This window comes from Larus michahellis, chromosome 18 (assembly GCF_964199755.1).
Source record: "Larus michahellis chromosome 18, bLarMic1.1, whole genome shotgun sequence".
Taxonomy (NCBI): Eukaryota; Metazoa; Chordata; class Aves; order Charadriiformes; family Laridae; genus Larus; species Larus michahellis.
Window position 1 is genome coordinate 2,282,211 of NC_133913.1, and position 25,475 is coordinate 2,307,685.

Genomic DNA, 25,475 nt, shown 5'->3' on the forward strand with positions numbered 1-25,475 from the left:
TCTTGCTGCAGCGGGGAACATTTACTTTACTTTTCTTGTAATTAAAGTCGGTAAACCAGAATGCCTAAATTTCTAGACCACAAGAAGGCCTGCAGGATCCGGCTCTGAGGAAGTCACCAAGGATATCTTGGTCAGACAAAGGTTTTTTTGGATGTCCGACTCAGCGCCTTCATTTTCAGAGAGCTGGGTAGGAAACAGGGTGCCTTTGTTGGGGATGTGAAATGTAAAAGCTCTAGTGTCTCCTGGAAATGAAGGCTTGAAGGTTCTTTGGAAAAGGCACTTTGACTCGTGAGTCACTTCTGCTTGCGAAGATTTCATGTTTTACTACCTGGTTGGTTCAGAGCGTTCTAAGAGCACCGTTTTCCTTCTCTGCAGCGTTCAGCCACTTGCAGTTCGGTCGTTAGATAAATATAAACCAGGACATCGTCCCAGGGGAGCGCAGCTTTTGAGTTTTACGCTGCTGCGTAGCCTTGAGGATGGGTGGGGACTGGAAAGAAGCTGCGTTTGTCACCGTCCGGTCACGACACCGGGGCTTCTGCGGCGGTTCTGGGGTTCTTCAGCCCCCAACAGACACGTGAAATCCATCTGCTCCTGTTGCAAAGCCAGGAGAGCTCTTGGCACCTGGGGGAGCACAGACTAATGGTTTCCCTTCCCTGTGTTTTTTCAGACGTACATTTATATATCAGCGTTGGGATGGATTGGCATGTGTATCTCCTCTCTCTTCTTCCGTAACACGAACAATTCGTACCAGCTCCCAAGCTAATGCAGAGGCTTTCCATGAAAGCTCCTGTTGCTTTCTGTGGATCATAGACCATGCTCCTAGTTAAAGAAGAAGGAACTAGAACCGATGGGAGATTCTGATTTTGGTACAGGGAGGTGTGCGCAGACTCTGAGTCCTGGAAGGACTTTTGGACTATTTATTGCACTGGAAATTATTTGGCCTTTTCCCCTCCATCTTGCAGGATGATTTTAGATGTTAGAATTGACCTTCAGACACAGAAATTTCCCAATAAAGCACATAATCACTGAAGAATTAGGGTTTTGTGCAACAGCATTCATCAGCAAAGAAAGGAAAGTAAATATCTGCTTGGTATCTTATTTTAGACAATTGAATTAAAAAAAAAAACAAAGCAGCAGGAAGGGAAGTTAGAGTTTCGGTTCCTGCAAGCTGAGGATTTGCATGGGTTCAGCAATGACAAATATATGAGATCATGCTTAGATGGGCTCTGCGTCTGCCGCGCATGTGGTGGAGGTGAACCGAAAGTCTCCGTACTTGTTAAGACCTGAATAAGATTTTTGTACCGAGCTGTGGCAGTGACAGGTGTTTGTTGAATATCAAGAAGGTTTGATGCCCTGCTTGGGTAATACTCTTAGCTCTGTGAAGAGCTGGGGTCTTACGGAAGGGCGAAAGTGAAAAATAACTTTCCGAGCAGCTTGGAGGCAGATTAGCCTGCTGGGTGTGTCCGTGCTCAAAAACGTGCAATTTCTGCAAAAGCTGAGCACGTGAGGTCGCCTTTTTTGTTTCAGCGCGAGGGCGGGAAGGCTCCCGCACATGGTACCAGCGCAGAGCTAGGACTCCTCTTACTGCTCTTGCCAAGTGAGGGTTTATCTCTGTTTTAGTGCTGGGGGAAGAAGCGCAGGACTGACTCAGGTCACCGAGGAGCAGAGCCAGGGATACGGCCCCTATTTTCTAAGTCTTGTCCGAAGTTTTAACCATTGGATCAGACTGAGCTTGTGTTCCCCTTACAGTGCCACTGCTGGAAACGGGCACACTCTTGGCCATGTGTCCTTTGGGTGGAATCGCGCAGTGCCTGTCCGGAGGCTCATCCAACCAAAGGGGTGTTCAAGCAGGAAAAGGGCTGGTAGAGAGTGAATACTGCTAGGTGATCTTTTTTTTTCCTCTAGTCAGGCACGTTTTTTTCCGTCTTTTTCCATCTTTCTCATTCTAACCCTTCTGTACTGTGCAGTCAGCTGTTAATACAGACCACCACAAGGAATAAACTGCCCATTTTGAGAAGTAAGTCTAAGAAGAACTCAGCAAAACCCTGTTAAGATCCTGTCCCTTTGTGTATCTTCTGTTTTTGTGGTCAGCCTCATCCAAAGCTAGAGGGTTATTCGTTATGTTACACATCCATTCTTGTCTCTTTTCCCGCCCCCCAACGCAAGCTCCCACCACACTGGGGGCTGTAAGGAGGGTAGGGTGGGCTAGTGGTGGATTGTGCCGCTCTCGCCAAACGCGTCATGATGCTGTGTATTTGTCTAGTTATTTTTCCTGGTATTCCACCTACATGTTCTTGTCCCGTCCTTTGTGCCAACAGTATGCTCTGAGCTGGTCCTGCCATCTTCTAATCCATCAAAAGTCTCTGCTTTTCAGTCTGGTCGGGGCCTTTGATCTACTTGTTTTGGGGTCATGAAGCTGCTTGTAGTGGTACAAACAAGCTGCAGCTGGGCTCTCAGCTGACTTAGGTTTCCCCAGATCCATCTCACAGGTAGGAGGGGAGAAATGCCCTGGTGTGGAGTGAGAACCCACCCCTGGTCCCTCTGGGGTAGGTGGCCCCCGGGCAAGGCAGCTCTGCTGGCAAGCTGGGGAGGAGGATCGTTGGCCATGCAAGAAGTTCTCCCTCAAGATACGACACCTCCACCCCCAGAACAGGAGTTTGCTTTGTTTTTCCATGTAAAAGAAGATGTGGGGAGAGGAAACCATAGCTCACGCTCAGCTATTCTGATGGTTGCAGTGTGCCACCACCCTTCCTCATCACCCACGTGCATTATTTTTAGGTTTTGTTTGCCTCGCTTAACTCCAGCTCATTCTTTCTTAGGGTGACAAGGACTTCCCTCCGGCAGCTGCCCAGGTGGCACATCAGAAGCCACAGCCGTGCCCGGAGGAGCTTCCCCTTCACCCTCATATTAATCAGTTCATTCACCAGCAAGCGATGGGAAGCAGTGGCTGGGACACCACGCGAAGGGAGAGGACAAACCAATGCCTGCTCTGGGATGGATGGGAGCAACTGCATTTAGGGAGGCCTCATTCCAGTTTACCTCCCCCTAATTCCAGTTTACCTCCCACTCAGCCCAGATCTGTTTGTCACCGAGGGCTTTTAAACCGTAACTTAAAAATACACACGTGCACAGGTAAAGAATTGGCAGGGAAGGAGAATGATTAGCAGTGATGCTTTATTCGGAGCAATGAGGAGTCCAGGGCTTCTGAGCGCCGGAGAGGTTTCCCAGAGGGGCTTGGAGAAGGGATTGCAGGGGTCGCAGGAGCCACCTGGAGCCCGTGCGACTGTGACTAGGTGGTAGGTGTCCCTCCTGCTTTTGATGTAGTTTATTGCAGACCAGTGGCCCTTTTCTGTAACAAGGACCAGGCTTTTTAAATGGACTTTCTAAAGAAGATTTAAAACTGGTGTTAGTCCCAGCCCCTCAGTGAACTGTAAAAGGAAACTTCTTTCCCTGTCTTGTTGGTGAAAGGTACTAAAATGGGTTAAAGCCATCCTAGAAATACACCTCTTTTTTTTTCTGTCAGAGATTCTGTGTGGTTTGGCTGGGGTATTTATGGCCTAAAGTGTGACTTTGGGTTGTTACTTGGTGGGCTGGGTTTTACTGGTTTAAATCAGGGTTGTAAGTTAGAGTCTGTTTTCTTAAAATTCGGGAACTTTCCTGTTTAAAAGCTTGGTTTGCAGCCACCTCTGAGAAGCACAGGGAACTGTTAAAAGCGTGGTGGCTTTCTGCAAATCCCCAGTTCTGTTTCATATTTTGTGTGCTGTGGTTCAGTGCTCCTGTTTCAGCTCTTGCACAGATGAGCTCCTTGGACTCAGGGCAGTTGAGACTTCTGACCTAGTTGTGGTAAGCAAGACCTAAAGTTTATTTAAGGAGCTTTGGGTTTAGACTGTTATTATCTTGAGTTGTACTGTGGTGCCGTGGTCTTAAGATGCTCCTTATCGCTGCTTGAACCTCTGGGCCGGATGCTGAAACTAGCCTAATACTTTCTCTCTAGGGAGAAACCATGACAGACACGCGTTGTGTAGCGAAAGCAGAAACGGTCCTTTGTTTTGTCGCTCAAATGTGAAGCTTCACATCTTCAGGTTTTCTTTGAGGTACCTTCCTCTTTGGTTCCATGGCTGCAATTGTAAAGGATGTCGATCGTCCCCGTGTGCCTCGAGGCATAACCTAACCGGGGAGGTCAGGAAGAAACGTCCCGCGCACGTTAATTGTGCCGCGTTGCCCTGTTGGAGCTGCAGAGCTGGGCTAGGAAGCTCATCTCTGCTAGCACGGCTGTGACTGCTCTTACCTTCCCTGGAGGTGTCCCAGCCACCGCAGCTGCGGTCGCTGCCTCTCCCCATGAGCAATTTGCACAGTAATGTGGTATTGCGATACTGGCTTGTTTTAATTTAAAAGTGAACAACAGAATGTTACAAAAGAAAGGCTTTTTACATAAACATTGATAAGCAGCCATCAGGTACGTCCAGTGGTGGAGCAGTGTTAAGGCAGTTGGGTTAATAGTTAAAATAAAGACTACTACTTAATCCGATAATGACTCTTTCACTGTATAATTCTTCAACAGGTGCAGTAAAGCAACTCTTTTTTTTCTAATTAATTTATTTTACTTGCTTCTATTCCTGCAGGGCAGTACTGATATGAAGCTATTATGATATGAAGCTTATAAACAGCTCCTGGTAGGACCAGAATGATATGATACCAACTATTACGATACATCCTGTGGAGAAAATACAATGGAAAAACAAAGGTATTTTTAAAAATTGTTATAATTTATTTTCCACAAATAGCAAAATACAATCAGTTTTCAGACTTCAGTGGGGAATCTCAAGTTCGGATCTTAGGCCAATGTTAACATGATTCATCTCAACAAGTGGCAAATTTCTTCTGCCCATTAAATTTCTGAAAAATAAAAAAGCTATGCACTCTGAAGTCACTGCTGTCTCATTGAGATGGCACCAGACGCAGCTGTCCCAGGTGATGCTTTTGGTCTCTCATTCCTGTAGAAGCAGCTGCGTGTTTTCCTATTTAGAATACACCTCGTCAATAAACACCTGAAGACTTCTCAGTTTGTGGAAGGGGAGTTTATCAAACAAGAGACAAGTACAACTGCATGTTTTGGTGGAGCAATTTTCCTCGCTAGAATAAGTTAGGTGAATGTATTTTGCATAAAAAGTTTTAGTTAAAGCAGTGTATTTTCAGGGTACATTCACATACATATTTAACTTTTTCTCTGTAAAGCAGCTTTACATATATGAATATACATTGAGAATATATTGTTACTGTTGAAGAAAACTAAAAAGACCCCGTGTTATGGGTACTCCTTGCTCTGGCAAAGTTCTCCTTAGCTGAGTGTCTTGCCGGCGGAAGGACTATAGGAACAAACCGAGAACAAATGACTACTGAGTGTCAGTCGTAACCCCCCATTTCAAATGACAGAGAAGCAGCACTTCTGTACACGTTACATGGGCGTTAGAAAAGAAAACGCGTTAAACAGTTGGATGGGATTGTACTTCAGCGTAGACGGGTAATGCGGAGCAGAACATGCTTTCTTCCTGAATCCCAGCTCTTGGCAAAATCCCATACCCCAGAGCCAAATGGCTGATGAAGAAGAATGTATTTAGTTGTGGTGGCAGGCAGCTATATAGCTGGCAACATTGTCTCAAAACCAGCTAATTGAATTCTTTCCTTGGAAGGCTGACTTTAATTCTCGGGTCTCTAAAGCAATGTTTTTTGACCTATGATCCAGACAGTTGTTCCCTGTATCACTCCTAATGGATCCACGTGTGATATTGAAAAAGAGTATAAATGTCTTTTTAGTAAGTGTGTTTTGCGCTGTACGTTCACGGGAACACGCCTTAAAGTCTCCAGCGAGTCGTTCAGGTGCTCTCTGGAGGGTGAGGTGCCGTGTCCCGGCTGAGTTAGCCCGCTCCTGCCCAGCACCCGGAGCGGCTCCTGGCCAAGACCTTTCACCGCTGGCATCTGGCTCTGCACTGCGGGGGTGGGAGCACGCCAGTCAGTACCAGATGCACAGACAATTGCAGCAACTCCTCCCCAGTTGACACTCAGATGTCCCATGACAGCAGTTCCCAGGGTATTCATCTGTCGGTAGGAATCTTTGCTCTTCTAGTAAATGCACCAACTGGCATGACATTCTGGGCTTCTTTTCAAGGTCTTATTTTACATGACAGTAATCTGTTGTTCAGCTGCCATGTTCCTTTCAAGTACGTGACCCTGGCAGTAATCTTCAACACGTGACTGTCCTTTGCATTAACATCAAACTGCAGCGAATGGCATCTTTATCAGCACTGACAGTACGAATACAAAACACGTTTCCAATAGCTTATAGGTGAAATACATATCTGACTGAAAAGCCAGCTGCTGAAGTCCTTCGAGAAAGACACGTTGATTGGGAAGGGAGAAGAAAACCCACATTCGTTTTTATCTCTTGAGGTCAGCAAGCAATAGCGCAGAAGGCCCCCAGGCATCTGTGAAAGTCAGCAGACCGTGTCCGCAGCAGCCGACAGAGCTAAGTACAAGCAAGCTTCAGATCCTGGCAGGCTGAAGTGGTTGGCCCATGGGCTTGGTGACTGGAAGGATGTTGGTTGTTTGCAACTGATTTGTCTTTGTGCAAAAAAGTTTGAATCTAAACTGTGCTAGGTACCCCTGCGTCGGCCTTGTGCGGGCAGATGTCCTTTCAGAAGCTAAAGGAGACCTTCTTTCCAGAGGGGAGCAGCATTTCTAAAGAATTCAAGTCAATGTTGGGACGGAACAACCTGCGCTCCTTAGGATGCACCTTCTTTATAGGTGAAACACCAGATACAGGCAGAAATGAAGTGGAATTTGTACTTTTCCTGACAAACGTATGAGTTGCCGCCATAATATACAAAGTTATTGAAATTATGCATCTCATACGTCTAGATTTAATATTAGTTACGGAAATTTCTCACTTCATGGGGGAAGGCAGAGCAGAGTGTTGTGTGCCAGGATACTTCACAGCTTATGTTGCGTATTGGATTAAGCTTGGAGCCTGAGGCTGCTGGTGCTGTTTTGTCTTGAAGACTGAATCGGTGCAACAGGCATCGTTTCTGTAGGTATGGAAGAGCAATATGTAGTCTTGTTAAAAGCAACATTCAAAGCAAGGACGATGGTCTCGGAAGTTCAGCTCTAAAACAAGCAATTCTGTTGCACAAATGTCTGTTTCTCTTGGTATTTGTCGCTTTTAGGGAAAATGTTCTATTTTGAGCGTTTCTTGTTTTGACTAGGAAAGACTAAAATAAAGGTGAAATGACATGATAAATTCTAGACTCACTGGTCACCTTCTCCCTTGCTTTGCTTTAGTCACAGCTTTATTGGAGTCTCGCCATCCACAGGAGTATTGGCTAGCAGTGCGCGTTGCCTGAAATACGGGGAGGCTCCTGGGTTTTCCTCTTACGGTTGCTTTTCCTATGGTAGTGGCAGGTCTCGCTCTACCAATAATTCAGAATAGAGAAAGTGTACAAAACTATTCCAGCTTGGTCAAAGCCTGCCTGGAGCTCGGCTCATGGGGAGAAGGTGGTGGTTGTCTCTGTCTCCATGGCAAAGGAGAACCTCTTGCTCTCGCGGCAGGTGGAGAGCTGCCAGAGGCGCTCCTGGCTCAGGCAGCCCAGTTCCTTCAGAAGCTTGAAGAGGTCGTTGCGGAATTTGACGCCGATGAAGGCGTAGAGGAAAGGATTGAGGCAGCATCGGAAGCAGGCCAGAGTGTAGGTCACGTCATCCGCCATGTCAAGCTTCTTGCTCTCCTCGCATGAGCTGGTGTGGTTGAAGGCTGAGATGGTCTTGGCCAGCATGACGCTGTTGTAGGGCAGCTGGAAGACAACGAAGACAATTACCACGGCGATGATGACCTTGATGGCTTTATTCTTCTCAAAGTTGCGGGCCTGGAGTAATGTTTTGATGATGATGAGGTAGCAGACAGACATGACCAGTAGGGGAATTAAGAAGCCAAAAACCATTTGGGACACTTTGATGCCAGTGTTGAAGGTCTGCAAGTCGTTAGCGATGATGGAACAACGGGGATGTTCTTCCAAGTTATTTACACCACTGTGAACCAGCTCAGGGATCGAGAGGATGAAGGCCAGGAGCCAAATCAGGACGCATGTGACCTTGCTAATGAATATCATCCGGGGACGGAAGCGGTGGGCTGAGGCAGCCTGAACGATGGCAAAGTACCTGTCGATGCTGATGGACAGGAGGAGCAGCATGCCGCTGAAGAAACTCATTTTGCAGATGCAGTAGACGGCTTTGCAGGCAAACTCCCCAAAAAGCCAGTGCATGGCTGCGCTTGTGGCCCAAAAGGGGAGGGTCAGCAGGAAGAGGATGTCTGCCAGAGCCAGGTTCAGCAAATAGATGTCTGTCATGGTCTTCAGCCTCTTGAAGTAGATATAGGTGAGCATCACCAGCCCGTTCCCCAGCAGCCCTGTGAAGCAGATGAGGGAGTACATGGCTGGGAGGAAGGCAGCGCGGAAGTTACGGACTTCCTCCTTCTCGCACAGGGTCTCAAACAGGTTGTAGTCGATGGTGGTGTTGGAGTCATAGTCGTAGGTGACGTTCCCGGTGCAGAACTAGAACAGAGAAGAAGAGAAGAGTGTATTGGGAGAGGTACTGTGCCCTTCCATGGCCATGTCGGGAAGGGAGCCGGGTGCTGGCCGGGCAGGAGCACCCAGCCACAGAGAAGTCCCAGGGAGTTCCCAAGCATTGGCTCATGGCAACATCACAAACAGAGTTGGTGAGGTCTCGTGGCTGAAAACGTTTCCCATAAGTATGTGGGATTTGGGGTTTTTTTGGGGCTCAGAGTGGGAATTCCACAAGAAATGTTTAGTGCTCAGCCAAAGTAACACCTGCAAGCTCTCAAGCGCGTGGCTGCTTTCCAGGCTGTTTCAGGCCCCATGTACAGCTGTATGTACGTAGTCAGCTGTCGGGTAAAATGTAAAAACAATACATCTTTCAGCATTCTCCTTCTCTCGGCAGGGACAGCATTTCCTCTTGACTGACTCGACTCATTAGGCATTTTCTAGCCCCAGTATTCCCTCCCTTCTCCCATCCGAGATACTCCTGTTGCTCACGTCCCCTTCTCGCCGGAGACAGCGCTGAAGAGGGCTGCTGCGGTTGTGTCCGTAACCGGCAGCAGGATGGCACGGCGAGCACCAGGGTCCTCCCGGGTGTCCCTGTCCTGGTGCCGCTCCGTGCCCCGGCGAGGGGGAAGGGAGGACAAAGCGGAGCTCGCTGGGCTGTTTCTCTGCTGGGTGAATAGAGGTGTCAATGGGACGGGGAGGAAACGCAGCGAGTGAAGCAGGAAACTGTTACCGTGCTGGCGCGGACACGTTGCCAGTGTCTCATTCAGGCCCCTGCCCCTGATTTAAGTTCTGATTATTCTCGTTTCATCTTCCTACACTGCCATAACCTACAGGGCAGAGTGAGCCTGTGGTATCTGTGCCCTGCTTTTCTGTGACTTATTAGTCTCCAGCACCTTCTCTCCATTGCACAGAGATGAAAGGTTTCCCCTGGATACCTCTGCCTGTTATCACCGAGTATCTTCGCGCGCTCTCCATCTCGGGCAGGCTTGGCTTTCACCACATCCTGCCTGCTCTGCGGAGGCATGCCGCCAGAAGTGAAAGGGAAAAGAAGCAGGCTGCAAACCTCTCCCTGCGCTGCCGAGCCTCTCGGAGAGCCGGAGCTGGGGCCGTGGCGCGGCGGCGGCTGCTCCGGTGGCTGCGGGAGCGCGGGCAGGTCACGGCACAGCTCAGTGGGCTCTCCTTCCTGCTTCAGACTCGCTCCGAGCAGGAGCAGGCAGAGGAAGATGCTGAACTCTTCCTCCTCGGGCCCGTCAGCTCTCCCACACCGACCTCACTTAAAGCCCAGCACTTTGAGCAGGTTATTCCCGGAGAGTGAGGAGCTGGCTCTTCACGAGCGCTCAGCGTAGCGTGCTCTTGTCTTTCCTGAAAACGCTCATTTTGGTGCTAGAGTGGGACTTGGTTCTAACAGCCCAGGGCATCTTAAAAGCACAGCGTACGTCATTGTTTCTGTTTTCTCTTTGTTTTCGTTCCTTTTGTTTGTTTTTCCCCTGGCTTCTAGCACTGCTTTGCTGCCTCGCCGCCCACCCTGCGAGCGGCCGTGTCCCCACACAGCTCTGCAGGCCGTGGGTGGCGGCTTTTTGCCTGTCAGAGTTCTCGAGATCTCTCTTTACCCACAACACAAATGCAGCTGGATTTCGGTGATGTTGTTTTTAACATCTTACCTGAAAAATTAGAAGAAGGTTGAAAACAAGGGTGATCTGTAACCGCTTGCCTATGGAAGAAGGAGACACTGTGTTAGTGTTAGTGGTTAGGTGGGGGTTTCCACATGATGCTCACTTCGAAAAAGCCGCGGTAGCGTACTTGACCATGGCATTCTCAACCCTGCAAAGGTTCCCACAGTTGGGTAAATAAAACACGATGACGATGCTAACGTAACAAGTGACTGTCAGAGCACAGAATAAGTCTCAGGCGTCTGACCCCTCCAGTTTCATCTGTAAAGGCTGATGGCTAAGGACAGTTAACTCGTGCACAGTGTAACCATTTTTATTTTATACATTATTTTTTTTTCCTACAGGCAGTCAGCATCCCATCTCCTGTGCCTTATTCTGAGCCGTGAGGGTGTAGCGTACTCAACCCGTGTAAAACCATGCAGCTGTGAGCGCAATAAATTTGGCCCAGCTGTTCCCTGACAGCACGGTGACAGGCAGCAGAACAGGAAAGCTCTGGTCCCTGCAGGATATACATGACTGAAGCTGCCTGAAATTTATTGCTTGTCTCTAAATGTCAGAGTTGGCTTCTGCTGCCTTTGGATGTGGAGATACAGGATGCTGACAGCTGGGAGGAAAAATTAAATTCAGAGCCAGATGTGATAATGGTGAGAGCAATCTCAGACGAACAGCTCTTCCTGCTGTGGTTAGCAGAGGCATAGAGGTCAGTGAAAGCTTTCTCTTCGCTCTATTTAAAGCACATGCTGGCATCTACCTCAGGCAGCTGCAACTGAAAATTGCTCAAGCTAGAAGGTGATCTGGCAACTGTGAGAAAGCCCTCGCCCCTGCCCGTGCTGGTGTGAGCACGTTTGTCCTTCCTTGAGGGAGGGTTGGCATTGGCTGTTCCGAGCATCGCGCTCCTCGTCCCGGGATGTCTCTCCAGGCACTGGCTGGTTCCCCGTGCCGCAGCCCCTCGCTTCCCTGCTGATTATCTGCTCCAGGGTCCCTGAGCAAGGCTGGGGCAGAGGCGGGAGATGCCTTTGGCTTTCAGCCGCCTATTTCTTTTAGGGAGCGTGGCTTTCTCCTCATGGCCTGGTTGTTCATACGTTTAGCTGATTCCTTTGCCCCCCTTGTGCTTAGCAGTCTGTTGTACACAGCTCTGCACCGTTTCTCTGCAGAGCCCCTTTGCGTCCTTCCCTGCTCGGCCAGTCTCCTGTTTGGGTATTGCTCTGGACCGGGATGATGAACTTCCACTACTTCAGGTAACTGCACCCGTTGTGCCAGTCTCCCCGCTCTGCCAGATGCAATAGCATCGTTAATAACAGAAATAGTTACTTTGGTGTCTGTGAAGAGAGATGTTTGTTTATATGTGAGTGGTGATGTGTGGGTGAGAGATCCTCAGGCACATGTGAAAAAACTCGTACTTCTCATCCCCAGAGCCTGTACGCGAGCTTCCCACTATGTTTCATAGCAGTTTGTGCCTCGCCTTTCCCCATTATTTTCATCTTTTAAACTCGTGCAGCTGGGTGCTTGGTTGTGTTCATACACCCCTCGCCTTCTCTGAATCCTCCTGGGGGAATCTGAAAAGCGTAATAGTGCATCGTTAGTGCCGTGTACGCTCAGGAGTGGAGTATGCTGAGGTTGGGCTCGAGGGGTGAGGGGGCGGCTTGGCTAAATGCTTCTGTCTGTACTTTCTGTGTGTCCAAGGGCTTTCACCCTGGCCAGTCCCAGGCTGCAGGAGGAGGTTTGAGCATCTGGCGTAGCCATCTCTCCTGTTGAGCTGCAGGAAATACAATGAAAGCCCAAACCACTTAAATGTGTTGGGTGAATTTAAGCAAGCCTAGACTGTAATTGCTCTCCTGGGACACAGGCATGGGGTCCCTGACCTCTGCAAAACCCCCCAGCCATTGGAGTCTTTAGTCTTCTATTCCACCTTCTTCATAGCCTGGTTTCCAGGGGACTCCTGGTGTTGGTGCTTAGGTCTGCCTGTGCCTGTTGGTGGACGATCACAGAATCCCAGCCTGACTAGGGCTGGAAGGGCCCTCTAGAGATCATCCCCTCCAACCCCCCGGCCAGAGCAGGGTCACCCAGAGCAGGTGGCACAGGAACGCGTCCAGGCGGGGTTGGAATGTCTCCAGAGCCGGAGACTCCCCCACCTCTCTGGGCAGCCTGTGCCAGGGCTCTGCCACCCTCACAGCAAAGAAGTTCCTCCTCCTGTTGAGATGGAACTTCCCAGGGGCAAGTTTGTGCCCGTTACCCCTTGTCCTGTCCCCGGGCACCACTGAGAAGAGCCTGGCCCCATCCTCCTGACACCCCCCCTTGAAGTATTTATAAGCGTTGATAAGATCCCCCCTCAGACGTCTTTTTTCCAGGCTGAAGAGACCCAAATCCCTCAGCCTTTCTCCATCAGAGAGGTGTTCCAGTCCCCTCAGCATCTCGGTAGCCCTTTGCTGTCTCCTCTCCAGCAGTTCCCCATCCTTCTGGAACCGGGGAGCCCAGAGCAATAATTCCCTCTGCTGGCTCAGCTCAGCCGCAGGGGCAGGGGCTGGGGGGCCGTCCAGAAGGGAGGCAGGGGAGAGGAGCCACCCAGCCCGCAGGGGAAAGGGAGCACCCTGAAGCCGGCTCCATGGGTGCCCTGCTCTTGGCAGTTTCGGTCTCTCGCCAAGGACACGGTGCCGCCTAGTGCCGGGCTGCAGCACCCGCCTGGCCAGCGCAGGGCACCTGTCCCCAGGCATGGGACCCTCTTCCCCTGCTTTTTCTGCATCTCCCCTTCGAGCCCCAGGACCAGCCCAGCCCCTATTTGATCTGAAATGTCATGACTGCACAGCCCTGGTGGCGAGTTGCTGTTCTTTTTTTTTTTCTTTTTTTTTTTTTTTCTTCTTAACACACCATGAAGTGTCTAACGAAATAGGGCTGATAAGTGACTCAACTAACGATCCTGAAACAGTTCAGCTAAGAATCATTCCTTTGAAGATTTCACACTTTTTTTTTTTTTTGTCTTTCCTCTCAGTTGCTGTTTCAGGTGTCTTAAATGTCAGATGATTTTTCAATATAAAAAAAGCTTGCACGGTTTCTCCCCCTCTTTCTGCCTCCACCCCCCCCACCCCCCCTCAGCTGACGCATTTGCAGAGGCATAACCAGAGCGGCACTGCAGCCTTGTGGTCTTCCCGCACCAGTTTGTTGAGCCAGTCCCTGCGTCACCGGTTTCGGGCAGACTGGACGAAACTCACTTCTCCCCGCAGCGCTCCGAGGGGGTACGGGGCAGCGGCGGGGGGGAGGAGGGAGCAGAAGCAAAGGGGTTGCAGAGAGGAAATGAGACATGCTCTGGAGTTTAATAGGCAATTTTAGGTAGCTGGCTTTACTTTTTTTTTTTTTCCCTCTTACAGTTCTCTGCTGTGGGTATTTTCCTGAAGTTTTGTTCCTCAAAATATTAAGAAAAAACCCCTTTCTCAAAAGTCCCCACAAGCACTTGAACTAGAAACCTCATTTATAAAAAGACAACAAAAACCCATTACAGCAAATGAGTCAGGACATGTTATAGAGCCCCGTGTCCCTCGGCTGGTGCTGCACCGCTTTGCTGCGGCTCTCGAAAGCGTGCTCCTGTCCCGTGGGACCTGGGAAAAGGTGGAAAGGAGAATTGCTCTGTGCGAATGGAAGAGGGAAGGGGTCTGCTCGCTGCTGCTGCTGGTGTGGGGAGAGGGGACAGCAGCCCACCGGTTTTGAAACTCTTCCTCCATAGAGTAGGCACAAGGGTGGGATTCATCCCACTGAGCTCTGGCCCTCGACGTCTGGTTAGCCGTGTCGGCTCCCTTGAGGGCAAAGGGAAAGAAAGGGGGCTGTTGCGGCATCTGGGATGCAGTTCATCCATGCTGTGGGGTCAACTGGATGAATCCCATCCAGTTTATCTGCATCTCCCTCAGCCAATCTTAAGAGATCTGGAAGAAGCTGAGTGAAACCCCCCCAGGTATGGCCAGAAAAGCTTCTGACGGTGAGGAATATTTGGTAGCAGAAAGTCTACCCAGAGGAGGAAAGAGGAGCAGGAACACGACCATACGGGATGGTTAAAACTGGGGAAAATCCTGCGGAATGAAGCACGAGGTCAGGTCCTACCCAGACCCGGAGCCAGCGGCCGCTCGGCTCTGCAGGTGCTGAGGGATGCACAAAGTGGGAAGCAAGAGTCGGGAATGCTTTAGGGAGTATTGGCGAAGGCGAGCAGAGCTGCTCTGGCTAAACCCTCGTGGGGACAGACTGTTTCTCTGGTGGCCAGAACTGCAGAGCAAAAGTTTCAGTCTCAAGCACCTCGGCACATCTATAGGCAGTGAGTAACCTACTGTTTATGTCTTTAAACATGTACCGGTTTCTGGCGCCTCTTGAGCATCAGTTATAGTAGGCTTTTGGGGAAAGAACCGGATATTTCTGAGAAAAATTAATCATACTTAAATGATATAATGACTATTGGCAGTTAAGAGCTCAGTGTCTGTTCTCCTCCCCCCCCGTTTCCCCTCTACTTCTCTCAACTGGCAGAGGAAAGATACCATCATTTCAGGAGTGAATAAATCCAGTGAAACTGAAGTCATACTTGTATTTCATGTGTTCATAGATCTGTTACAGAAGAAAGTTAGCGATTATCTGCCTCTACCACTTTTAGGAAATTGTGAATCAAAAGGTGAGATAAGCAGAGATAAGCAAGTTAAAAAATTCGTTCTTAAGTGAGCCAATCAGATTTCTTGTGTCACAATAATGCTGTGCATCTCTCAGTGCTGGGAAATACTTCTTTTGGAATATTCCTCTAAAATATGATAGTAGGACAAAAAACCCAAAGCAGGAAAATTGCCGTACTCTTTTAGTCACCTTTTCACTAATTCTTTCTTTTTCCTGTCATAATTAACCTTTACCAGTTCATTAAATCAGAGTAACAGCTGTGTCCCCATGTACTGACCCCCTTAAAACAAGAAACCCCCGGAGCACCCGCATGGTGTTGCGGAGGCCGAGAGTTTAAATGCGATGAGTGGTGCGTGGTGAATAGGTCCGGCTGGGCTACGGTGCCTTGGCTTGGATGCAGGGATCCCAAAATTCAGGGCTTTCCTGAGCCACTGATGGCCAGGAGCTGCGAGGAGGCGTTGTGAGAAGCCTCCTCTGCCTCTCCCCGGCTCCTGCCTGGTGGGTTCCGTTGGACCCGGTGCCTCCAGCCTGCGCTGCTGGGGCGTTCTGCACCCCCGGCTGCTTTTCCCGGTGTCAGTTCAGGGGCCGGGAGACCCTGAGCTCCCCCTTCCTCGCTCCAGCTGCGCATGGCCCCAGGCTCAGGCACTGCCCAGGGAGCAGACCTCTGCTGAGTCCCCAGATCTCTGCAGGCCTGCAAGAGGAGACATCCCTGCCTGGGAAATGAGAGCTTTGGGGGCAAAGCTGAGGGTGAAATCCCTGCCTGGAAAAGGAGGAGAGCTTTGGGGGCAAAAATGAGGATGAGTTTGGGGGGCTGAAACACTGGACAAAGATAGGAAAAAGCGGTTATTTTCCCAGCTGTACCAGATTGGCTCCCTGTGTGATTTTGCATGAGTCACTTTAAGTTTTTGCATCTTGATGTCTTCAAAAAAGGAGAGGGCAGTGCTCCCCATTCGTGTGCTGTGGCCTAAGGCACCAGTAGGCAGTTTGGCGCGCAGATCTCGGTGTGTTCACAGACCGTCTCCAGCTCTGCCGGCAACACTTCACGCAGGACATCCACACCTCCCAGCCCGGGGAGGCCTCTCACGTCCCGGTTAATTTAAAGCTCTGGTTTGAAAACGTCCCAGAGACGAGCAGTGACACCTGCCATTTCATCCTGTTACAAAACTGAATTCATTGCACCTGGAACGGGGCTTTACTGGGATGAACTCTGTGGCTACTGTCCCATCCCTCTCACCATCCCCGTTGCAGCGCTGACTGCGCTCTCTGCCTTAGGGAGGGACTGGGCATATCAAACCCAGTTTGGGTGATCTGGTTACAGACTAACTTACCCACCCGAGCTATTGCACTTCTCCCTCTTCCCTGCACTCCCCCGGTCGCACTAGGGTCAGCGTTTGCAAATATTGGAGCAATAAAAAAACCCCAAAACCAAGTAAAAAAGGAATAAATCATGTAGCCTTAGAGGAAAGAAGAGCCTGCATCTCGTCTGCCACATCTCCGACCCGCAGTGCCGGTCCCTCCTCCGGCCGCCCACCTACTCCAGCTCCTGGGAGCTGGTGCCCACGGAGCACTGGGTGTCAGAGAGCAACAATAAACGGCAAAAGAGAGTCTGAAACTTCCATTAGAAAGAGAAACAAACTGTCCTGTGCCTCCCGGGCTAACGGGATGTCAAATGCCAAAGAGAAGAGGCTTCTCTCGCATACTCGTGCTTCTCTGTGCTCTCCGTGATGGGATGATCCATGGGAACATGGACCCGGACAAGGGCACTCACTTGGGGCTGTTCCAGCCCTCAGCAAACACAAACCCATAACTTCTGCAGCAAAGTTTTGTCGCTGCAGGGAAGATGTTCATTAATAGAAACAATTTGCATAAGACTGGACAGACTTAGCCAACAATAACCTCAGATATGGTTGCTCCTAATTCCTTGATTTCTCCACTGAATTAAAATATTCCCAAGGAGACAGAACTGTCTCTCTCTGTTTTGTTTTTTTTTTTCGGTTTTCTTTTTTTTTTTAAGAAGCTGGAAGAAAAGGTATGAATTATAGCAGAAGAACTCATCTGCTCTGGGACAGAATACCCCTTCGAAATCCCCTCCAAGCCTAATTTTTGTGTGTCTTTCTGAAGCAATTCATTTGAAGTTTTTAACATTGCTTTTCTTTTTTTTTAATAGCAATTATGAGGAATATGAAAGCCTTTTATATTGTTTAAATACTCTGTTAAAAGTGCTTCATCCCTGTGTCATAGGGTGTGAATTTGGGCATTATTAGGAAAGCCGAAGACAAAGCCGGAGGCTGCGGAGCAGGTACTCACCACCGCCCATGGTCTCGTTTCAAGCAGAGATGAAGTCACAGGCTTGGCCAGAGCATCGTATGTTCCAGCGCAGCCCCAACGCGCCGCAGCTCCCACCAGAGACCCTCTTTGGGAAACTCTCTCTTTTATACTTCCTGCCCCTCTGCAAGAAGCTCATGACGTGCCCAGGCGTCGCTGACATTCAGTAGACCCTCCTCCTCCTCCTCTTCCTCCTCCTCCTCCTCCTCCTCGTGCTTTCAGCAGCCCAGGAGAGCTGTTATGTGCCACGCTGCCTTCAGGCACTCGGGCTCCTCGGTGCGTCCCCAGCGTGGGCAGCTGAGGGCTGCACACACACACGTCGTACGGAGACTCGGTAAATCAAAGTGGGTTCTGCTTTTGCACTGGCACATGAGAAATTGTCTGTGGTGAAGGGACAAGAGGAGCAAGTCCCCTTTCTTGTTACCTCTCCTCTCCCCAGCAGATCCTGCTTCATCTGCTGGAGCATCCACCAGAACCCGGTGTTTTAAGGAACGGGAAGGGTCCCTATGTCCTCCGCCAGACCCTTTCTGGGGAAGGGGTTCAATTACCACGTGAAAAATCTCAGCGGGCAGGAGTGCCGGGGGTTGGTATCCCTTTGCCTGGCTCCCGCACGCTCGCAGCATCCTCTAGGTTATCAGCAGCTCAAGTGAGTAAGTGGACTTCCCCCTCTCTTTCTGCTTTTGGGTGTTTTTGCTTTGCTGTCTGCTGAGTATCACCATGCACCATCTTCCTCAAAAGGTTTTGTGCTCTTGCGGTCCCACGCCGTCCCCACCGTCACGTTACTGCAGAAGTTTCAGCCCTGGGAGGACCTGCAGCACTGTCAGTGCTGGTCCCTGCCCTGCCAGGGAGTCACTTCACCCGATCCTGTTCCCGCCATGGACCAGACTCAGTACAAATCAGCGGCTTTTGTTCTGTGGCTGCCCAAGGCGGATCCTGCTCTTGGAACAGACTCCTCTAACAGGTAGAAACATCACCGGCTCCTCATGAACTCACTTTCCTTCCAAAGTGACTCAAAGTATTTGCGTTCTCATCTTGTCCTCTGCAGCTTCTTACAACATGTCACTGCTGTTACTGCAGCCAGGACAGACGGAAAGCTAATGCCTCCCAGGATGGATCCCAAAGAGAGCTTACAACCTCCGACAGGTTCGGGAGCACCCAAAACCTTGGGCTGATCCTGGGGTTATGCCACAGGTCCCCTGCTCGGGGCTGGAGGAGGCGAAAGGGCTCAGGGTGGACCCAAAGGAGCCAGTTCACCAACAAACCCAGCGTTACAGTGGGGTGTTTTGATGTGAGTTATTTGAAGATAAAGTAATGGCTAACCACAGCCAAGACTTCAGGAGAATTTGAGTACATGTAGGAGTCTGATCCTACCACTGATCACTTGCTGCCCTGCCTTAAACTCCAACTGCTTCAACATGAAGCCAAATGTTTCTCTCCCTACCCCTCTGCAGCCCAAAATAAATATACCTGAAGTCAAGGATGCTGTGGGTGGTCGCAGAGCCTGTGCAAGCACCCATCCACAGTTTCGTGCCCTCCTGAGACCTTGTGCCAGCCCAGCTGTCACTTAAAAACCTTCTCAGTGTTTCCCTCTCGGTAGGGCAGTGCCACCGATGTCCTGATCCCATTCTGGGTGGTTAATGTGCAGGATGCCGGATCCCCACATCCTCACCCGAAGTCAGGGGCTGGAAGACTATCAGCGTTTTTATCTGGCTTCACGGAAGGTGACGTGCGCTCCCCTCAGCGCTCTCTAAGCACGCATCGCTGGCTTTTCAGCACGCTCGCTTCTGACTTATCTCGGTAGGCAGGTGCAGGTCACATCTCCACAGCTCTATTTATTGCTCTGTTTTCCTTTTGTTCATCAATTATCCAAGCAGGTATGCTGCCTTTGAGAGTCTTATCTTTTAACCACTTCCGCCAAGGACTAGAGATGAAAGACTTTCTCAGGTACAGGCAGAATACCTAGAAACGGTGGGTGTAAAGCCTTTAAGCGTCGTTGCGGTGCTGTCTGTGGGAGGGGTGGGTAGGTAGCGGTGGGGCCGCTGGCCTGGATGCTCTCCGTGCTCGCCCCGCTCCCAGAGGGGCAGAGGCTGAAGGCAGCGGCGCAGCGAGTCCGTCCCCAGACCCGCGGTGGCTGGAGCCAAAGCCAGCGAGAGAAAGGCAGCAGGCGGGTGGTTTGCATGTTTTCCGCACATACTCCCAGGCTTTAACTTCAAAGTTTTGGTACATGCCAAGTTCTGTGTTGTCAGAGCCAATTCAAGTAAATTGTTTTCCTTAAAAAAAGGATGGGAGTATTTTAAAATAAACAACTTACCATGTCTTTATGACACTGAATCTTCTTGTACAGTCATGTTTTGTACCTAGGGAGTTCTCAAAACATTTATTAGAGCTTTGCTTCGTTTGATTGTGTACATTTGTAGCCTGTTTCGTGCCCTCGTGATTCTGTCTCTCTGACATGTTCCCTGTAACACACGTGCCCCATGAGCTACCTTTTGCAAAAAATGTGATCCTGCACGAACAAACACCGCACTTCTCAGCAGCGCCAGGCCTCAGCCGTGCCCAAGGCCACGCCGTGCTGTTTGCACACATTTCTAACCCTAAGGATAAATTAATTATTTAAAAAAAAAAAAAAAAAAAAATCAAGTTACCGGGTATTTTCAGTCTCACGTTAGAGCCTATGAGCAGAGGTTACTCTGCTCACCTTCACCGCAAGGAGAGTGGAAATTTGTGCTTAAAACTTGTTGCCGGGGTTGCAGAGCTGGAGCTGGATGGCAGCTGCTCATCAATATGACTTGTCAAAACAAAACGCGGTTCCTAATAAATTTCGCAGGAAGTCAGCTCAGAAAGAAAGATTTCAGTGCGGGCCGGTTCCACTTGAGCTGAAACATTGAATTTGCTGAACTGAATTGAAACATGTAATCTTGAATTGATCTGACGTTAAATTGCAACTCATTCAGCACTGCCGCATCCCGTGGGAATTCAGCTCCTGTATTTCCCAGCTATGTCCCGTGTGTGACGTTGGGCTTCTTGCAGCCTCTCCTTCCACTTCGGCACGACGGGAAGGATCCCGGTGCCTCTCAGGAGATGGTGCCTGCCCAGGACACGCAGGCCGGGCGTCTTCGAAAGCAGAACTCGTAAAGCTCTACCGCACCTTAGCAAGGTGTCATTCATCCTGAGAAAAGCACAACACAAGGTGTTTCGACATCCTGAATTCAAAGCCTTCCTGTATTTTCCACTAATTTGGCTTTAAGTAAATTCAGAGGGAGACAGACTCTGAAAGATCACTGTCTCAGCCAGTGGGGAGTCCCTGCGGCTGTGCCCGTGGCTGCTCGGGAGCCCCTGCAGCGCCTCGGGGTGGGCTCGCACGGCGCTCAGTGAGCGGCACCGGCAGCTCCAGGTGGGCAAACGGCCATCGCTGCCGTCCAGCCTCAGGCCGAGGACTGGGGGAGGCTTCGCACACGAGCTAAAGCATCACAGTTCAAATCTGGGTATCGTAGCTCCCTTGCAAAGTGCTGACCTGTCCCTCTCCCCTTGCACCCCGCCGCAGGTCTGGACAGCCCACGCGCCGCAGGGAAGGACCCGAACCACGGGGAAGGATTTCTGCCCTCGCTGTAGGAAACCAGAGTCACCCAGAACGACGCATCGGTGAGTTAAGGGTGAACCTGACTCAACTGCCCACTTCCCAGTAACGGCCCTTCTCTTACATCAAAGAGGGACCCTGACGTCCCCTCCGTGTTTTGCTGTGCCCGGCAATGACGAACCAGGACACTCAGGATCTCCCGCCTCCAGATTTGCCTCCTGCCCAAACACCCCTTGGCTCTTGAGCTGGCATTTAGAATCATAGAATCGCTGAGGTTGGAAGGGACCTTTAAGATCATCAAGTCCAACCTTTAGCCTACCCTGACAAAAGCCACTTCTAAACCGTGTCCCTCAGTGCCCCATCTACCCTTTTTTTAGACACCTCCAGGGATGGTGAATCCACCACCTCCCTGGGCAGCCTGTTCCAATGTTTAATAACCCTTTCAGTGAAAAAATGTTTCCTAATATCCAGTCTAAACCTCCCCTGACATTTTTGGGACACCTGCAGGGAAAGCTCGTCTCTTGGAGTCAGGAGGTTTAATCGCAAGGCGGGGGGGGGGGGGGGCTTTGACACAGTCATTCCTCCAGCAGCAAACAAACAAAGAAAAAAGCAGAAGTGAAATTTTGAGTAAATTCCTGACATTAAGAGCGGTACCCAGCTGGGATTCCTTACCGAGAGGAGTTCTTAGAGCGGTTGTAGGGGATGCCCTGAAAAAAAATCTCATGATTGTGATCTCACTGTGAGGTTATTAAAAGATTCTTATCCTCCCAACAGAGGAAGTAATCTGCGCAGCAGGCAGGCACTATCGGGGATGGCAGTTGCCCGTGTTGCCTGTTGGTCAGCCGCAGGAGGGAAGGACACACACCTGGCGTCACTGGGAATTCACCCTCTTCATGCCTGCGTCACGTCAGGGGTGAGGGGCTTTCTCTCCAGTTCTTTTTTGGAGGAAAAAAACCAAAACAACCCAGTTTTACCAGATTGGCATCTGCTCCGCCCTAAAGCAGCTTCCTCAACCTGCAGTCCAGGAATTGGGCTGTGAGGAGGGAAATGTCCCCAGAGGTGCAGGTGTGTGTGTGTGGGGGGGGGTCGGGGCACCACTGGGGTGCGGGGGAGCCGGGCAGTGACATGTGTGCCGCCGGTTCCTCCGTCCCCTCGGTCCCCAGCGAGATCCGCTCCCTGTCGCTTGCCCACCCCACCAGGTCCCTGCATACGGAGGGGCCCGTGAAGAGCAAACGCATCCCTTCTGGCCTGAGCTAACGTGAGAGAGACAGCGGTCGCCCCAGAATGACAGACGGGGAAGGGCAAGGAGGGAAAAAATAAGAAGAAAAACTCCTGGGAGGTCAGAGGAGCCGTGCTGGGGAGGGTTGTGTCTAGGGAGGGTTTTCAAGCCTTCCCTGCACCTCCTTCCCGGCAGTTCCCACGGGGCATCAAACAGGGGGGAGCAATGAATCGGTTGGGGGATAAAGAGATAGCATTGTATCTTCCCAAAGCATTGAGGGTTAAAGTCTCTGCTGCCCATACAGCGAGCGTCCTTCCTGCGAGCCTGCGGTGCCGTATACAGAAGGTGTCAAGTTTAACACCAGTCCCCTGCGGTCTTTGAAAGAAGGCTGGGTATAGAGACAGGGAGAAACCGTCAGCAGTTTCTCCCAGAGCTCATCCATCCCCTCTATCACAGACCTGGCATTCTTCATCCCTGGGCTTAAAATAATAATAATAAAAAAAATCATACTGTGATTTTTCACTCAGTTTCTGTTGTTACTGTCACTCTTTCTGGTTTGGCTCCCCCCCGCCCTGCCCTAGAAGTGGTGCCAGGATTAAAATGTCTTTTTCTTGCCTTTTTAATATAATTCAGTGGGGAAAAAAAGGCAAATTGAAACTAGATGTTTACAGAAATTATAGACTTTTATAAGTCACAAGTGAAGCTGTACGTGATGATGTACAACAAAATAAGACACCGGCCCGATAACTGCAAAACCACTTCAAAAAAACCCCTTGAGGACTGTGGAAAAAAAAGCGTCAAAGCGAAAGAAGGGAACTGAGAACAAAAACAGAGACACAGACCCAAAGCAGAGCAGGATCCCTGCTGCCAGGCCTGTGGTGGAGTAGCTGATCTCCGCTTGGTTACCAGTACAAATCCCACTGGGATGAGACTGGCAAGAATCACCATCAGTGACAGGGAGAAACTGGCAAGAATCACCTGTGTATGTAGGGGAGACCTCGGATCTGGAGTGGAATCCCAGAATCCCAGCCTGGCCGGGGCTGGAAGGGACCCCTGGAGATCATCCCCTCCAACCCCCGGCCAGAGCAGGGTCACCCAGAGCAGGTGGCACAGGAACGTGGCCAGGCGGGGTTGGAAAGTCTCCAGAGACGGAGACTCCCCCACCTCTCTGGGCAGCCCGTGCCAGGGCTCTGCCACCCTCACAGCAAAGAAGTTCCTCCTCCTGTTGAGATGGAACTTCCCAGGGGCAAGTTTGTGCCCGTTACCCCTTGTCCTGTCCCCGGGCACCACTGAGAAGAGCCTGGCCCCATCCTCCTGACACCCCCCCTTGGAGTATTTATAAGCGTTGATAAGACCCCCCCTCGGTCACCTTTTTTCCAGGCTGAAGAGACCCAAATCCCTCAGCCTTTCTCCATCAGAGAGGTGTTCCAGTCCCCTCAGCATCTCGGTAGCCCTTTGCTGTCTCCTCTCCAGCAGTTCCCCATCCTTCTGGAACCCAGGAGCCCAGAACTGGACCCACCGCTCCAGGTGCGGCCTCCCCAGGGCAGAGCAGAGGGGGAGGATGAACCTCCCTCCACCTGCTGCCCACGCTCTTCTTGATGCCCCCCAGGAAGCGCTTGGTGAAGCCTCCAGGGCCTGGAGCGGGCGCTGCAGGGCCCGTCAAGGCAGACGCGGTTATGGCTGCCATCGGTTGAGGAGGAAACTGGGGCCCAATGCACATCTGCCCAGGAGAACGGGGTGCAATTACAGCCCTTCGTCTGCCTAACGTCCTTGAACCCCACGCTTCCGCCGGGCGGCGATTGCAGTTTCTCTCTGAGGTGCTACAGTGGATTCCCAGCCTGTGCTGGAGCTGTACCAGCAGCTATTACACCACCATATTGGCACCCCCCCTTCCTCTGCTGGGTGGGCAGCGGGAGTCGCTGGGAACCGGCGGCAAAGCCAAGATTTGAGTCCAGGATTCCCCGCTCTCCATCTCTAACCACGAGAAGAACCGTTCCAGAGAGCGGTGGCACATTGAACGCCCCCCTCGCCCATCCCCTTCCCGACGGGAGCAGCTCAGCAGAAGTACTGCCGTGAGTTACACAAGGACTGAAGGTGGGGAGTGATATTCCCCGCTCAGTGGGGAGCCACCACGAGGCAAAGCTCACAGCCGGCAGAGCTTCTGCTCGAGGCGAGATCCGAGACAGTAACAAGCCCCACGTTCCAGCTCACAGAAGGCCCGCGCGGGAGCACGCAACCCGCCAACCGCTCCTCCGTTCCCGACAACCTCGGGCATCCGAGCACGGCGGGTTCCCGACGGCCGACGGTGACTGCAGTGAGCTCCACCCGCTGCCACGAGGCGCTGCGGGTCCCTCGTGCGCTGCACCCTGCCATGACGCCCTGCCAGGGCCCAGCCCCGCAGGTTGCGATGCGCTGCGGCTGGGAGACGACACCCCTGGATTGTCTGCGCGCCGCCGCCGCTGCCGTCGTGCCGCCCCTCTTGCCTCCACGGCACCGCTCCAGCCACACCGTGCCGGGAAACCCTGCCCTTCCCCGGCACAGCAGACAGCTCGGGGGACAAAACACGGAGAGTGAACGAAAACTGTTTCACACCCGCACTCAAAGATCCCAGAAACCGTCACTAACAACCTTTGCGCTCTGGATTAAGTTATTTTTCCCTTAAAGTGTACAAGGATATAGTGATAAATTAGCACGCACGAACTGAAGCGGATTAGTTAAACTGCATTAAGCCCACACAAAGACCGTCTTATTTGGAATAAGATGAGCTTAATTCGGTTTAGCTTCATTCACACTGAAAGTTACGTTGGTGTAACTATAAATTACCTTTATTGACTGATTGAATCAACTGTGGCGGGGTTAGCCGTGACTGAGCGGGCCCAAGTCAGGTTATCCGAGAGGGGAGTGGGAACGCCAGGCTCTGCCCCGGCAGCCGGGTCCCGCCTGCAGCGAGGGCTTCGCCCTTCCCAGGGGCAGAGACGGTGCTTCCGTCCAGCCCATCCGAACCGTCGCTGGTGCAGAAGAGGTTTTACACTCTTCTCTTTGGTCACGTCTATCCAAGAGCAACGTAAACATAAGATCTAGGGCTAATAGTTGAATTTCTGCGTTTGTGCAGGGATATGGCTTCGGATTGGTTCCATCATCTGGAGAAGACACGGAGAGACTCAAACCGCCATCCAGCGGTGATTCCGTGAGGACAGTGCCGGAAGCCTGAGCCTTCCCCTTGGCGTACACCACCGCAAGCTTCACCTACGCGCCAGTGAAGTGCTTCTCTCCACTCCCTCACAAGGTATCTGGTCCATAAACTGCCCATCTCCGTGCCTCCGCGCATGGAATCCTTCCAAGGGATCCTTTTGTCACAGGAGAAGCGTTTCTCCCTATGGCTCTTTCTCGTTAGAAAGCTGGAAAGAGGAAAGGAAGGAAACAGTTCTTTTTAACGG

At 51.1% G+C, this 25,475-nt stretch overlaps 1 protein-coding gene across 1 annotated transcript; it reads right to left on the reverse strand.

The window, feature by feature from the left end:
- Window positions 1–4,753: 4,753 nt before the first annotated feature.
- CCR7 (C-C motif chemokine receptor 7) lies at window positions 4,754–17,316 on the reverse strand. Its single transcript, XM_074561994.1, has 3 exons — window positions 17,225–17,316; window positions 10,271–10,320; window positions 4,754–8,597 (listed from the first exon to the last, which is right to left on the reverse strand). The coding sequence occupies exons 1-3, from the start codon at window positions 17,232–17,234 to the stop codon at window positions 7,536–7,538; spliced, it is 1,122 nt and encodes a 373-aa protein (XP_074418095.1). The 5' UTR covers window positions 17,235–17,316; the 3' UTR covers window positions 4,754–7,535.
- Window positions 17,317–25,475: the final 8,159 nt, after the last annotated feature.

Excerpts from the sequence above, each read along its gene's own strand:
- CCR7 (XM_074561994.1), bottom strand. Across the intron at positions 8,598-10,270 it reads ACCTTCTTCTAATTTTTCAG|TTCTGCACCGGGAACGTCAC; the intron begins GTAAGATGTTAA and ends TCTCTGTTCTAG.